Genomic DNA, 17,294 nt, shown 5'->3' with positions numbered 1-17,294 from the left:
TCTGGGTGCGCTTCTGATGAAAGGACTTCCACTCCCACAATTCCAGCCAGCATGGACATTGCTGAGCATTCTAGGAGTAGAAATCCACCTAGCTGAAGGATATACATATTGGGAAAGCCTGTCCTAAGACATTTACAGTACAGCTTTAAACATAAAGTAAACTGGGAAGAGAAAACAATTAGGCAGATCTTTTAGTGTAAAGATTGTATTGTTCTGTCACCATCTATCAGTTAGCAGCTCATTACCCCATAAGCTGCATCAAATAAACTTTTCAGGATTATCTTTAAAAAATTGCTCCATCCAGAACATATTGCAGTAGTCTGGTCTTGATGAACCAAAGCAAAGGTAACTGTTAGCAGGTGTTGGCTCGGGAATAGTTGCAAACAACATACTAAACACTCTTTAATATATTTTGATATTTGGAAATGATAATCAGGAATACTTTCAAGTTGCAATCCTGATCTTTCAAGAGGAGTACAATTACTTTCAGAATTATTTTAATCAAAGTCTCTTTCAATTGACCAATAATATCACTGTCTTATCTGGGTTTAATCTCAATTTGTTCTGCTTTATCCAGCACATTGTTTAATCCAGGCAATATTTTCTGGTGTCTTAGAGTTACTTCCTTTAAGGATGTTGTTACTGTTACCATTCTTTGAGAAAATCTTGACTCCTGATGACTATGTGGACAGGTCCATGAAGTTTTCTTGGCAACATTTCAGAAGCAGTTTGCCAGTACCTTCTTGCTAGGGCTGAGAGAGAATGGCTGTCCCAAAGTCACTCAGCTGCTTTTCATGCCTAAGAGAAAACTTGAACTCCCTGCTCCTAGTCCAGCACCTTTTGCATATGTGCCTTCAAGTGTTGACCCTTGGAAATTACCTGGACAAGTCCCTGCAATTTTCTTGGCAAGATTTCAGAAGGGGCTTTCCATTGCCTTCTTCTAGGACTGAGAGAGAGTGACTGACCCAAGGCTACCCATCTGGCTTTGTGCCTAAGGTGGGACTAAAACTCAGAGTCTCCCAGTTTCTAACCTGGTGTCTTTAACCACTACACCAAACAACACCTTTTACAGCTCACCAGGCTGGTCTTTTTTTAAGGATAAGAAAGCATCATTCATGAGGCAAATTCCACCTTAGTAAGGACTGTGTTAACAACTGGTACACCTTGATAAGGCCTGAGTTAATAACTGGTAGCCCTCTTCTCTTCAACCCCTTTGATTCCTTAAAACTTACAAAGTAAATATAAAACAACTGGGCAATTTATTGCCATATCAATCTGACAACCTTTACATTGGAGTCTAGATATACAAAAATAGCTTTTAGCAGAAAGTCTGAAACCTGGGCCAAGAAATTAATGTCCCTTGCCTGCTGATATTCTGTTAGAATTTTGATAGGAGATATTTCCTAATTGGAAGAGTTTGAATTATTTAATAATTTTTCAAACTTTTTCTTTTCTGTGATTCAGATACTCTCTCCACTTAATATGCTAAAAATATATTATATAAGAAAGCAATGTTGGTATTTAATAAATTGAAAACAAGAAAGACTGAATCACATATGAAGAGTTCTATACCTTTGAAAGTGACATCTCAAATACTGAAGAACTGTAGCCCAACAGCGTTTAAATCTCCTTGCAAAGAAGAGCAACTGAACAGACAGAGTAGAAGACTGACAGTAGCAGATGCAGACTTACCACTTGAACAGTTCGGCCCACCCCAACCAGGCTCACACTGACAGGTGTTTGGAGCAATGCAACGGCCATGAACACATTTATCAGCACAGTGAGCTGTCAAAGAAACAGGGTGAGTGAAACACATAATGAAAAATCAGAAAGAATAAAAACACTGAAGGTGCAGGGACTAATAGCTTTTCTGCAACCTAGCCATTTCCAGTTTCCTCTTAAAAATAAGAGGCTAGCTTATTCATTTTTTTAAAATTTGTCTTCTACATTTCATTATTCTATCACCCATCTGTACACATTTGTTTACTAATTGTTCTAGTCTTTATCAGTTTGCTTCCTTTTTCTTCAAATTCTGCTAACAAAACAAAAACAAATAAGGAAAGAAAAACTTTAGCCCTGTAAATAAAGTTTCCAGTGATGAAAAACAAGGAACAATAGTATTAACTAATATTAGCAGGAAGGGTTTTTTTAATCTAAATTTCATATCATTAGTACAGATCTTTCTAATCATTGCCTAGTACTGAATTCATAATCATTACTTTAAAGATTACCATTCCTAAAATATAAATGCATCCAAAGATCAGAAACGTCTCCTTCCATCTTTTCCATATTTTATGTCCTGCTAAATTCATGTAAAATATATACTCTATACAAAAGACAATTCCCTGGTAAATAATCTTGAATAGAAACTTCTGAAAATGGTTGTGTTTCAAATAGTGTTAGGTCAGTCTGCAAAGAGCAATGCAAACAGCCTCCTGCCCCCTCCCTTTTCTATTTATATTATCACCTCTTTTATTCTTTCATCATTTTTGTGAAATAATGCAAATATAAATTAATAATGTTTTTAACACTGTGAGAGTCTGAGACTGTAGTGGTAATAACTCAAGTACCTTAAGTTAAGTTTTGGTTTTGATGCCCTAGGAAGCATTTAAAGACAGCACAGCTGCTAAGGGATAAGTCACAAATTAGAAGCAACTATAAGGATATTCATATTGAGGTTCAGCTGAAATGAAAATTTTATGAAGATAAAAGGATGTGTTTTTATCATAAGTCACCAATACATTTTAAGACTAAATGTAAAATATGTTAGGAGGATGCTGGTCTTCTTTAAAGAGTAATGTCTAAAGTCTTAAGAAAATATAGCATGAGACCATTAACCTGTTTGCTAAATTTGAAATTATTAAAAAAAGCCCTTCTAACTAGCTGATATTGTCCAATAATACATATTTGTCTCTTGTTTCAGGCAGATGCCTAATTTCCATAGGTTAATAATATTTGACAATGTGCAGAGTAAAAAAATCAGCATATGTTGTTCTTTCCTGTTATAAGATAAACTATTCTAGAACAAGATCCATAATTTTGGGGGGATTAGTGGTACATTTTGTATTTTGGAAGCAAGGGCTCACATAAAATGGATGCCATGTAGGACATGGCTAATAGAAAACATCCATAAGATTGCTCACTGTCATACTGTCTAAAGTCCCAAGATTCTTTCCATTATTTCTGTGCTTTCAAATATAGGATTGCACTAGAACACATTGCCATATTTCTTTTCTAATTATAGGATAGGATATATGCAGGATCCAAAAGCATTTTTTAGAAATATTTTGCTTGACTTCTGGAGGAGGTATGGTGAACTGACCATGGCAAAGAACAAGGAACTGGTGAGTGGACCAGTTCCTTGGAACCTTTCTGAATTAGGAGAGGACAGGAGATCACCCACATGTGCTCTGGACAGCTGCTCTTCACAACGAGACCCTAGGACAGCAGTTTTCAGTGGGTATGAGCGCCAGATGTCGGGATAAGTCATTTTGCTTGCAACAGCAGCAGAGACTTTTAAAGGATGCTAAGTTTGCAAACCTCACTTTCTAATCACTTTCAGAAATTACTCATTAACTACTTCTAAGTTATTAGAGACCTTCAGAATGACAAGTTTGTAAATGCCAGGTGAGTTTGCCTTCAATCCTGAATGAAATGACAGACATAGAACAAATTTTATCTGATAAGATAGAGATGGTATCGAAAGTGGATTTACAACTGACAGGCCAAATTAATGGCTTAGAAAAGAATGTTTCACTGGAACTACGAAAGAAACTGGCTGATGGCCTTCGACAATACATCAAACTGGCTGATGTTTTAAAATTTAAAATGAAAAACCAAGAGAGTGACCTGGATAATTTTTTTCATATTGGATTTACAAAAGAGGCTTGTTAAAGCTTTGAAGAACTCTGTGCGATGGGACAAAGAAGAAATGAAGAGAAATTAAATCCTACAACAATATTTGAATGACCTAAAGATTAAGATTGTTAGAAGTAAAAGGAAGGAATATAAAGTTGGTTTGTTTGATCAAGGTTAAAACAAGATATGTTGTTACTTCTGGCACTCCTATATGGACTTTCTGCTACAGGACTTAAAAGGTGATGTTTTATGGATTTGTTTATTCATAAGAAATGGGATATGGCATGAAGAGATAAATGTTTGTAACCTTAGAGGGGGTGAAAAGTCACTAAATTTCTTTATACTTGTGATAAAAGTTGGAAATAACTTCTTTATATATTTCTTTTCTCTTTATTATATTCTTATTTTTCTCTTCTCTTTTTCTTTTTTGTCTTTTTCCTTGTACTTTTTACTCCTCTCCATTTCCTTTTCTTTCTTAGTTTGTATTAGATTTTACTATTATAATCAAAATTCTTAATAAAAATTATATATTTAAAAAAAGAAATAAAGATTTAGCTTGAGGCTGACAAATTTTTCTCATCACGCTAGATTCTCACTTAAAAATAAATAAATAAAACAGTATGAAAATACAAAATTGGGTGAAGTATGGAGCCTGGCAAACATTAAAAATGTTGCAAGGAACAGGACGGAAACTAAGAAAAAGGGGTAGGGGTGTTTTAGGAGTGGAGGGAGGCCCACAATGCAGAGGTTCCTCATCCCCATTTCAGTTCAAAATTTATGTGAATCAAAGGAGACACGCATTGGAAGGAAAATGTTGAGAAACCAACTATGTTGCTCTCCCGATGTATTGGAGTATAATTGGAGTATAAATTCCTCAAAAGCTGTGAGCCTACAAAATCCCAACATATCTGAAGGATAGTAGGTTAAAAATGTTGAACTGTGAGTCACTTCAGGCCACATGAAACAGTGGAAGAGAAAGAGGCTAGCGATAAAAATCCCATTTGTGTCCTGGAAATAAAGTGATTTAATTATTATTAAAAAAAAAATACAAGCAGGTGGGACCATTATGGAAATGGTCTCTGAGAATAATAGCTTTCTATCATACCCTTCTCACAAACAGTGTTTGTGAAATCTAAATCATTTTTCCTGTATAAGAAGAGACCCTGGTTTTGTCCTCAGTTGCTACGCTGACCTATGTCTAAAATAAAGAATATTTATTCATTCATTCATTCATTCATTCATTCATTTATTCATTTTGTTCTTAGTTGGTTAAGAAAGACACTATCCATTTTTAATCTTATGGTAGTATCCCCTGACTGACTGACAGCTGAAGAAATAATCAGTGACTCTTCTAATTCTGGCACCAGAGATGCTAGACAAGAAGTCAAAACTGCCAACTGGAGCTGTCAGTCAAAATTATGCACACATTAGCACTGGCACTTCACTTTGAAAAAAGAAGAAAAAGAATGCAGAGAAGCCTGCATTTAAGCCACAAAAAGGTGAACTAAACCTCTGAAATGCTGAAGTCAGGACAAATGGAGTGCAAGTTCTCAAAACACCTCATAAGAAGGTCTATTTGGTCAAAAGCAAACCAGGTTTGTTTCTTCAAGATTCAGTGTTCTTGTATAAGATAAAAATAGGGATCCTAAAAGTGCATGACTTTTTGCTGGCAATTGTAATATTGAAGGAAAGGCTTAAATATTACCTCATTTTCTGTCTCTGTTTAAAAATATCAATATATGTGTAATTTTAGGTACACATCTTAGAAAACTATATGTTCTTTTAAAAGCCTTCCAACTTAAACATAATTTAAATTCTGTACTTCCACACTGGCTATTTTCAAACTCTAATAGGAGTAGCAATCATAGTCTTTTTTTTTTTTTACTTAGCTTTTCCATATAAGTACACTTGAAGTGATGCTGTGGAACAAGATGAAAACAATGCATTCCCATTCATGTTAAAGACAAATCAAAACATTTTTACAGTAAAACATCAACATCGAAACAAATATAAGTTCTATTGGGTTTGTGCCAGAATCTGCCTCCTTACTTCAGGAATTTTCTAAGGCAATGCATTTTTTTCTACTATATGAACAGTCATTGTTGCCAATTCTGTTTTATGAAATCTCTTTCAAATCCCAAAATCTGTTCAAATTGAGCAATTTAGTAGAACAAGAATAGAACAATGGGAGATTTACCCCTGGGGGCTGCAAAAGAGAGGAAAACAACTGAAAATCTCCCTTCCTTCCTTTCTGCCAGGAGAAATGAGTACTCTGATCCAACCTATAGCTGGAAAAATCAAAATGAAACATACTCTGTCCTTGACACAAATGTTAATATTCGAAGACTTTTGAAGAATTTCAGAAGGAAGCAAAACCCAGTGCAAACCAGGTAATGGTGTGACATGGTAAAGCAACCTCTGCCCTCCATATATGAGAAACTGCAGAGCCCCCTACTCTGGTGACAATGAAAAACAAGAATGTTGAAAGTATTAACTACCTTCTTGGGGGAAGTGAAAAGAATTTAGCTACAATTTTCCAGAATAATGTAAAAAATATATGGCAATACAGTGCTTTGTATTTGATCTCCAGAAGGTGATTCAATATGTGCAGAACCACTAATAGGACACCTGTGTGCACCACCTTAAAGCAACCAAATTTCATGGATGCTTTAAAATGTCGCAGACAAGTAAAAATAACACTGATAATTGAATTCATGTGTAATATATATTTTGAACTGTAGAAAGATATCGCTGCAACTGCATACTTTATCCTAGGCCAGATACCAGATAGGAAATATAAGTATTTTTGACAGCAAAGAATTTATCTCTTTTTTAAAAATTATGACTTGCCCATTTCAAATGTCTCTGAAAATTTACACTAAAATTAGTTTTCTCTTCCATGTTAGAGACAACTCTGTACATGCAAGAAATAATCAAGTTCTATAGAGGCACAATTTAATTGTGTGCACTGAAACTCCTAGGCATCTGAAAGAGCTGATGGTGTGTGTGTGTGTGTGTTTATGTATATATATCAGTATCCTTTTAATTAATTATATGTTAATCTACAATTACTAACAAGACATTTCTCAATATCTAGGCTGTATGTTAATGTAAATAGTTCTAATCTTAATTTGAATCTACTTTTTAAAACTCTTTTTAACAAAGGCTGGTTGGGTAGTTTTCCAACTGGAATTGCCAGCTGCAGCTATGGGACAATAAAACAAGAAAATCCATTTTTTAAAAAAAGAAAGCAATGGCAGGGAGAAAGGACATTTAGCATCATGCAAGTATATGTTTCTGATTGACCAGCAGGGTTGTTTTAATGCAGACTGTGGAAGAGTCCTTTGCACAGTGCAGACTGATAACTACTGTGCCCCCCCCCACATCAGTTAGTGTCACATAAACACCCCATACCTGTAAACCACCATGCTAGTCCCGCTGCTTTTCTAAGAGACATATTGTTTTTTGGGAAATGCTTATTAACATTCTCATTAACATACTATCAAGAGCTGCATATTCTTGTGAAAATAACTTTACTTACGAATGCACATTTCCCTGCTTTCATAAAAACCGGGGCAACACTGAGATTTCCGTCTGTACATGGTCTTTTCTCCATGCCTATAGGCAGTTCGGTAGCTGATTCTGTTAAAACATGAACATATAAAATTTGTGAACAACTATTTCAAAAGACCAGCTATGGCTATTTAAGGATAATCTGGATTGTTCTATAAATCAGCTACATCCTTTACAAAGAAAGATAAACAACATTACCTGCAAATAGAGATACTTTGTTAAGATCCATCACAAATACTGCAGAACTGCAGCTTACTCTATATGGATTTATGAACTGCATCTGTTATTAAATATTTTAACTAATGAACTGGTACAATTCAGATCGATGTTTAATTTTTAGGTGCACAAAACCATTGTCAGACAATGAAAGGACAGAAAGAATAAAGTGTACTTTTCCCATGTGTCACAAAGTTTACAAATGCAAAACTTCTTAAAACTCAAAATGACTCAACAACAACAAAACTTCGGTGTTGTTCAAAAAGAATCAGTAAATAAATACATGCACAGATGAGGCCACATGTTCACTTCTGCACCATATGAGGGGCCCATTAAATACAGAGTACTTATACTACAGAACTACTTGACAATTTCTATTCTCAAATAATAATATTATTTCTCTTCTACTGTAATTATCTTTTTAGAGGAAGAGAAGACCTTTGCAAGTCAGACAACCCTCTTTAATCTCGTAATGCATTTCAAAATTCAAGACAGTATTTTCAAGGCTATTTTACAGAAGATGATTTATACATGTAAGCACTTATATACCTATATATAAATATCAGTGGCATCTGATATTTATATATAGGTATATAGGTGCTTATATCTGATTCTGCAAATGCAAGCAACGTGTTACTGTGCTTCAGTGTGTTTTCTACTGTTTTTAACATGCAGCAGCTATTAAGTACTTACAAAACATCACTTTAAAAGGGTAATCAAACAAAGTTACTAAAAATCACCTGTGTCGTGTACACTTAAACCAGTTCAGTATGTCTGTGCAGCTGGTGTAGTAAATCTGATCAAAAGGATGGGGATAGGATTCTTGCACTGTAACAGAATAACTGCACAGAAAAAATAATAAAATTATTAAACATGCACTTTGACTAACTAAAGAAAGTTCAGTAGGATGGAAATAAAGGTTCAGAGGCATTATTGCTGAGTCAAAAAAATTACATTTTTTAAAAATACAAGTGGATGCTAGATGCTCAGTAACACGAGCATCTTTTGTAAATGTATTATTTCTGGGCTTCGAAATCCCAACTGTTTGGGAACAGAAAGCTGGGCCACATAGGCTTTTTATCTGTAATTCATCATTTCATAGGTCTTTTCATATTCTTAATCTAAAGGTATTTTTAATCCAAAGATATTTTTAATCAGTTCTTTTTCTATAAGCTATGAATGAATGGTACACTTTTTTGTTGTTCTTTCTGATCTGAGTTTTTCTATAAAGAAGTAATTTGGTGTGCCAGAAGGCCCTGGTAGAAACAAAGCATCTAATTTTAGCCAGGTATTACAAAAACATTACTGTAGTTCCTTAGATAATATTTCCTACCTTACCTGTCATGTGCAACTAGAATTTTCCTAATAGCTTCACCCAGTGGTTGGCATCTTCAGCATACATTAAAAATGTCATTAATCATTAGGTCACTTTGTACAACTAACAATGTTACTTAAAATTTATTAATATGGAATATGTAAAGCTGCAGTTAGATGACAGGCACGTATACAGTTATTATGAAAATAAAACATTCATGTAACTAGAGAATAAGTTCAATATGTAAAATTTAAGAAATAAAATCATACTTCTACTTTCCAAAACGTTAGCATTTTATGTTACATCGGGGGGCAGCATGTTGCCAACCTTGCTGGTTCCCGCAAATTTCAGCAGTGTCATACCCTGTTACAGCTTGGATGAAAGACCGCCAGGAAATTCCAGGGCTATATATTAGACTGGAAAATTGAAAACCCATTCCGGAAGAAGGCACTGGTAAGCCACTTCCATCTTGCTGCCAAGAAAACTGCATACTGTCAACATGAGGCAAGCTCCGTGCAAGTGAGTTTTTATCTTTTCAAGCTTATGCAGACAATTTAGTCTTTAAAAGATTTTTTTTAAAATACACAATTTCTTACAAATCCAACAAGAGCTTACTCACTTCATATCCCAACTGTTTATGACAACCCAGGAAAGTGAAGCCCATGCCATGTCAGTTTAGACAAATGTAAGTCCCAGACACTTGAATAAGATGCAGATTGCAGCCTTTAGCTTGGAATTCTGCTTTTTTTATTCAGATACAAGATTATTTCTATGCACTCAATATAATGGTAAGTATTCTATGAGACTGCTGAAGATACAAGCAGCCATAAAGTTCATATATGATAATTTACTTATGTTGCCTACTATGAATTCCAATTCAACTGTGGTTTTTTATGTTATTCCATCTTTCCACACCCTTGAATAGGGGAAGTCAGATGAAAGGCTGCTATACTTAGAAATAACCACTAGCCAGTTTCACAGTTTTTTATTTCGTTTCTTTCAACCAGATTGTGTTAGAATGGTTTATAAAAGCAAAAGAAGATGACACATTCTGCTGATTCTGCTTCTTCCATTTATGAGCACAAGGACATCCCCAGAGAATTTAGAAGAGAATTCAGTTATTGATCACATCAAAAATACAAACAATTATTATGCAACATTATAGGGAACGTCTGATTTACTTTTACATTATTAAATACTATTAAATAATAATATTTATTATTTTAAAGACATACAATGAAATGGTGGATATTATTGTTGTTGTTGTTATTTTGCAAGGCTGGTATTCTGGTAAATAATCGCTAAGGCATGTGAGGTAAAGTGCTTAAAGCGTTGGGTCATAACTTCCTGGCTTGATCAAGCAAAGCTTGGAGTGAGTTCTGACAGAGCTCCTGCTTGTGGGGCACATTTTATAGTCTGCATACTCAAAGTTGGATCACTGTCAGAACTTACTCCTAGTCTGCCGGGACAACCCAATTGCAACATCAAATTTTCTACAGTTACTTCTATAAAAAGCAAATATGCTTAAAAAGTAAAAATGGAACAAGACAATGTTTACCTTGTGACATATTGTCAGCCCCAATAGGTAGACCAGACCAGAAATCAACTCCACAGGAAACCTAACACTACTTTCACTGAAATTGGCTATAAAAACAGAATCTTTCAAGTCCGACCGTGCTGTATCTCCTCCTCCTTCTTATACTTCAGTGAATTAGGGAGGTATCTGCCTGAGCTGAACATTACCTCATTGTTCTGGATTTAAAAATGTTTCAGGCCCTTTTTGCCTTCATAACAGTTCTTGCATATTTCCATCAAGGTCATCTTCCTTTTGCTCTCTATACATACATGTACCTATCTATACATCTGCCAGAAGCCACGTATAAAAAGGACCCAAAAATAAATTTAGGTCTATAGTTAAACAACAAACTTATGATGAATTAATAATGAGTATATTAACTGCCCGTAAAACAAGATGCAGTGGCTCATTTATAACTGATCCCCATCTGTATATATACCAATCATTCTCTCTCACACACAGAAACATGTCAGTACATGCACACACACATTCTTTTCTCTGAGGCATCTTTTTGGCTTCTGAAAAAAAACTGAAGAGGCAATTATTTGTAGGGCTTACTAGCAGGTGAGTATGTTATAAACTGTTTATTTCTGAATATTTTGTTTCTTTCTGCCATAATAAATTAATTAAGCAACGTTTCAGTATAGATTTTAAAGCTTCACAGTAGTAACTCAGGGGCTTCTAATAGGGCTAATATGCTAAATATACAACCCCCCCCAGCAATTTAAATAGATTAAAATAGATTATGTTTATGTTATTTGTAATTTTTACTGTATACTTTAAACGTATGTATACTTTATACATACCTTGTTTTATACCTTTTATTCCTTGTTTTAGTAGTTTCATTATATGCCATTCATATAAATACACACACATACACACGCACAGCTTGGTTTTATATTTTTTTCAATATAGTCATTTCATAATATGACCCATGGCTTGCTATTATGCATGTATCACAAATTTTACATAAAAATTAATTAAAATAACCAAAATTAATTAAAATAACCATACTAACAGAATTTCATGACTATTTATTAATAGTTATGTTACCTCTCCCAGTGGCTACACACATTTGGATCCTCAAGATTTAGAGAGATAGTTGAGACTATCCAATGGTGCAAAAGCATGAGTGTGAAATGAACAAAGGTGTCCAAATAAAGAACCATCTTTTCAACACAAATGCCTGTAAAGAGAGAGAGAGAGAAAAAAGGTTTGCTAATATTATGGCCACGTACTATACAAGCTATTATAAAGGCATAAACATTGGTGTAGACAACTAAAATCAGCCCCCTTGTGCAATAGGATGAGAAAACCTGCTTCACGCTGCATCTTAAAAAAAGAATAGAAAGCAAGAAGTGATTGTGAATGATGTAGTACAACCTCAAACGCTCAGGTATCAAAGAGATGCATTAAATTTTAGCCACATTCTTCTACCTAAACTGTATGTTGGTTTGGCAAGGACACCTGTTTTACTGACGTGCAAGAGTTCAGAAATTAACATTATATCTTTTACTGCCTGTCTGTATTTTATGAAATGACCTAGCAATTTCAAGTTGAACTATAACTTTATTTATTTACAGTAACAAACTATATCAACTGCTCAGTCCTTAATCTGCTTTTCCTAATCAAAATTTCACTCTCCGGCTAAATTCCAGAGATTTGGGGAAGTGATTGTCAGCTCATCCCAGATTTGCTGGCTTCAGAGTTATAGTTAAATATAATATAGTTAAATACCCCAGCCCTAAGGTCAGATAAGGGGGGAAGAGGATAGAATAAAGAAAAGGAAACTAGTTAGGGAGGGAGTAAACTCAGAAACCTATTAAGACATCAATTTTGAGTGTAACAGATGAGTCCATTTATTCCAGTTTCTGCAATGTACATCAAGCAAATTGTGGTTGTTTGCTTCTGTTTTCAATTTCTCAGAACTTAAATTTTGTGAATTTATTCCCATCCTCATGTGCACAAATATTTTAAAGCAAAGATCATAACTGTAATTTTTGGATTCAGACATAAATTGGGCCTGATATTACTGACTGCCTGATTTGCAGTTTCTCACAAAACATTTTTTATTAACTGTGTAAATTCATGTATGACGACAAACCATGATCTTAAATTATCTCTAAATGTGGCAGTATCTGAAAACCAAACTAAATGCAATGGCATGCACATCCATGTGTTTATAGAATAATTGTTTTAATGACACAGAATGCAAGTTTTGATGATTCAGTTTAAGGAGCAAAAGGAATCATTCTTGCTTACAGAAAAAGATTCACTTCCAATATTAAAACCCATTTGATAAAAAAAAACATAATGGTACAGGACAAAGATAATAAGGGAAGGGGCTATTTCTTATCTTTAACATTATCTAGATTTTGTAAATTCCCCTGATCAGCATCAAAATATTAAAAGTATATAATTTTGTGATAGAAGTGTACCTGCCTGTGCATTTTGATTTCCAACAGGCGGTGATTTCCCTTATTAAGAAGGTAATTGTATTTCCTTTTTAAAAATGTCAATAGATTTTCTTCTGAATACATTTAACAAAAAAAAAAAATCAATGTAAAAAAGTTCGTGCTATTTGCATGAACCCCCTAGTGTAAAACGTGATTGCATCCTAGTTCTTTTGCTTAATTATTAAGAAAAATCAAAACAGAAAATCAGCACAACTGATTAGCATTGCTAAAGTGGTCATATTAGCAATAAAATGTAGAAGGTATATTTAACTCTTACTATTTACAATACCAAGGCACCCATTTTAAAATCATATGTTAGAAGAATAAAGATTGTTTGATAATACATCAAATATTTTATATATTTCAATAATACAACATTGAGAATGTACCCTATAAAGAAGACTTACATTTAATATAATGGTGATGTACATAATAAAGATACCTAGTGACTACTATTCAGGCCCTAGCCAGGTTTCTGTTGAGTGGTAGAATAACTCAGTATTAAATTAATGTAATGAGGACATTCCAGAACAATCAAGAAATACAGGTTGTCCTCACTTAACGATGGTAATTGGGACTGGCAACTCCATCACTAAGCAACAGTCATAAATTGTGATGTCACATGAATGCACTGACTTACGACAGCAGTTGCGACAGTTCTACTTGCTGTTTTTAAGCGAATCATTAGGTGCAATGTCACGTGATCACCATTTGTGATCTCCTGCCAGCTTCCCCATTGACTTTGCTTGTTGGAAGCCGGCAGTGAAGATTGCAAATAATGATCACGGGACTGCAGGACACTGCAACCATTGTAATTGCAAGCCGGTTGCCAAGCATCTGAATCGCAATCGTGACTGTGGGGATACTGCTACAGACGTAACTATGAGGACCGTAAGTCTCCTTATTCAGAGCTGTTGTAAGCCTTCATGGTCACTTCAGAGATGTCATTTCTCAATTTTAAGTTGTGACTACCCAAAGGCTTTGGGCTGTTAACAATCCCCAATGACTACTTCCAAAGGCTCTTGGCAGCTAACAATCAAGTTCAGCATAAAATAAAAATAACCTCTTAAAAATTATACATAAGCCCACCCATAATATAAAGAAAATCAACATCAAAATAGTAAACAGAATTATGCACCCACCAGATTCTAACATTCACTCACATACCCTCCTCCTGCACATGATGGAACAACCAGGTCTTAACTGCTCCTCTTAAGTGCAGGAGAGAAACAGCAGACCAGATCTCCAGGGGAAGGGAATTGTAAAGTATTGGGGCAGTCATCAAAATTATTGCTCTCAAGGTCCTTGTCTCACGTAGACAAGATCTGGACAGAGTTGACCCTAGCAGATATGATAGTATGGGCAGATGAAAATGGAAGAAGACAGTTCCTAAAACAAAACCCAGTTCAAAGCCACACAGGGCTTTAAAGATGACAAGCAACATCTTGAATTATACCCAGAAGCCAAATGGCAACCAATAAAGCTCCCAAAGCAATAGATTTACTCAAGTATGTCAGGATATATCCATCACTACCCGTGCTGCCAATTTTTTTACCAGCTGTAGCATTCAAATGCTTTCCAAGAGCAGCCTCATACAGGGTGCATTAAAATAATCCCAGAGTGAAGTTACTAATACATGACTATAAGCAGGATTCCTCCCAATCTAGGAATGGCTATAATCAGCAATTAAGAGATCTATATACTACTAAAACTCTCATGTCTATTTGTCTGTTTGTAACCTTCAATTGGGTGAAATGGTGCATCATAGGGCGACAATTTTTGAACCAAGGTACCTCAAATGGGCTTACAGAATGCATCCAAAATCCAGGACCCATTACTCCTTTGGGATTGAAATTTGGCAAAATTGTGGCTGCTTCAGTACCACCACGCTGCTGCAGTCAGCAACAGTAACATAATCATCATTTCCAGCGCTTTCTGACAGCTTCCCACAAGTCAACGGGAAAGTTGGCAGGAAGTCTAAACTTGATCACGATTGCCGATGCTCCCTGCCAACTTCCCATAAGCAAAGTCAATGGGGAAGCTGGCAGGAAGTTGGAAGTCCAAGGCCAGCAAGCAGGTAAGTGGCTGCTGCTGAGTGGGGGAGGGTGGGAGGGGATGCCCAAGAGGTGCAGAAAGGGTCAGGGAGGGCACAGCACAGGTCGAGGAGGGTGGATACACAAATGGCCAGTGCAGCATGAGTGCAAGGGACTGGGGAAGGGTGTGTGGGTGGGGGAGACTAACGAGGGAGGGAGGGAGGGAGGGAGAAAGATTTCCAATGCTCCCTGATAGCTTCCCACAAGAAAAGTCAATGGGGAAGCCAGCAGGAAGTTGGAAGTCACTCCCACTTTCACTACTTTTTTGCCTGCCCTTGGTCATTCTGTCTCTGTTTAGATAAGGAAATATCTCTGAAACAATGATCCAACAGGTCACAGGTTGCCTAGTAACTATACAAAGGTTCTGCTGGCCACAGCTGTTGCCTGCTGATCAAGTAAATGCTGGGAGTACAAAAACACGCCCAAATTACAAATCACCTCTAAATAAGTACAACTCTATTCAGAGTCAAAGATAGTATTTCCCTGGAATAATTTGACTCACCAACCCAAACTCCTTTTGTCTATAGACAGTCTGAATGTGTTCTATCCCATCCAGACCCCAGAGCTTCCAGATAGTGGGCCAGCACTTCTGTTGCATCACCTATTTGGCCTGGAGCTCAGATATATACCTGAGTATGATCATATTGATATATCAGACCTCATGCTGACAGATGGACTCCCCTAGACTTTTCATGATTCCAAGGAATAGAGAGTCCTGGGGCATTCCACAGAATGGAGGTCTCTGGATGTCCTCCACAGCAATCACACAGAGGCAGTCTTGAAGGATACCATTCTCAATTATGTATCTATTATACACTATTGTGATTTTTTGCTTCTAGATGTACAAGGTCATAGCCATGTTTCATTATTTGGACAACCTTCTTTTTCTCTTGTTCTCTTGACAACACCTCTGTATAATTCACTGCATGTTAGAAATATACAGAAGGGCTCAAAAGGCAATTATTTTAAAAAAATACTACGCTACTTTAGCTCAGCTAGTGGTAGTACCTAGTTATTGTGGCTATCTTGTAAAACTATATATAGTACTAACGTAATTAACACTTGGATGGGAGGCTACCAGGAAATACAACAGCTGTAGGCTTGAGTGGGAATCTGAAAAAGACAGATCTCTGAAGAAGACATTGGCAACCACTTCTATACTGCTGCCAAAGAAAACCCTATATGGACATGTCCGTGAATTCACCAGGAATTAATCTTTGAAGGAGACTTTATGTAATAGACTTTATCTTAGGTAACAGACTTTATGTTAGGTAGTAAAAATAGGAAACACTATTTATTCATTTATCAAATTTGTACCTAAACTGACTCTTGGCAGCTTGCAACAAAATAAAAACAAGGCATATAATTATACAAAATACCCCAAATACCTAAACTCACTAGCAACATTTAAGTGGCATCATACCCAAATATTCTCCAGAAGAGTTCCATCGTCAATTTCTTCCCAAAGGCAGTGTCAATGTCCAATGGGAGACCATTCCAGAGGGCTGGCCAGCAGGTTCATATTGGTCAGGCCAACTCCCATGGAGCAATGCAGTCCTACAAGTAACTAGTTGCCAAACCATGAAGGGCTTTATAGATTAAAACCAGCACTTTAAATGGTTGCCCATTAACTATATGCACTAGTTTATTGGTAATAAACAATCCTTTATATTAGGCATATAAACACTCTGATAATGAAAAGCTGATTTGACACAAAAGAATTCAGTTGTTATTCATATCACTGTAGCTCTTCCTTATGCCCTTTTTAAAAAATACAAAATCCAATGTCATTAAATCCGCAAACTTATTTTCTTTAATGTAGAACAAAATCTGCTTTGGAATGAACCTGGAATATTATTAAAGGAACTGCCTTAGAAAATGTAACAAAAATCTATCTCTCTTTTTGTAATTAATAAAGTTCCAAGATAATTATTCCTATTAAAATATGCTAATTGACTCTAGTTTTAGATTATCTGAAACTTTCTGATAGGGAATTCAGAAGTTAATTCCTTGCTGTGAGCAATAATGATGAATGTATTTTCATTACCATAACCAAAAAGTGATTTCAATCTTCAAACAGTGGCCCTTACAGAATATTTCTTGTATATGTTAAATCTGACTATATTCTCCTTTTGAAAATAGATGGTATTGATAAAGGACATTTTACACCAAGAGTTTGTATTTATTTTTACAGAAATAATTATTTC

General features: G+C 35.5%; 1 protein-coding gene across 1 annotated transcript in view; it reads right to left on the bottom strand.

The window, feature by feature from the left end:
* MEGF10 (multiple EGF like domains 10) overlaps positions 1–17,294 on the bottom strand; it is a 113,066-nt gene that overhangs the window by 81,989 nt on the left and 13,783 nt on the right. The window contains exons 2-5 of the mRNA XM_088130035.1: positions 11,592–11,724; positions 8,388–8,489; positions 7,400–7,500; positions 1,693–1,785 (exon numbers count right to left, since the gene is read on the bottom strand). Of these exons, the coding sequence (XP_087986161.1) occupies positions 1,693–1,785; positions 7,400–7,500; positions 8,388–8,489; positions 11,592–11,707 (412 nt within the window). The 5' untranslated portion in view covers positions 11,708–11,724. The remainder of the gene's footprint in view (positions 1–1,692; positions 1,786–7,399; positions 7,501–8,387; positions 8,490–11,591; positions 11,725–17,294) is intronic.

Source organism: Python bivittatus, unplaced genomic scaffold (genome assembly GCF_059951505.1).
Source record: "Python bivittatus isolate LINGU-HERP-01145 unplaced genomic scaffold, Pbiv_v1 ctg000850_np1212, whole genome shotgun sequence".
In the NCBI taxonomy this organism is placed as follows: Eukaryota; Metazoa; Chordata; class Lepidosauria; order Squamata; family Pythonidae; genus Python; species Python bivittatus.
This window is presented reverse-complemented; position numbering and strand designations above follow the sequence as displayed.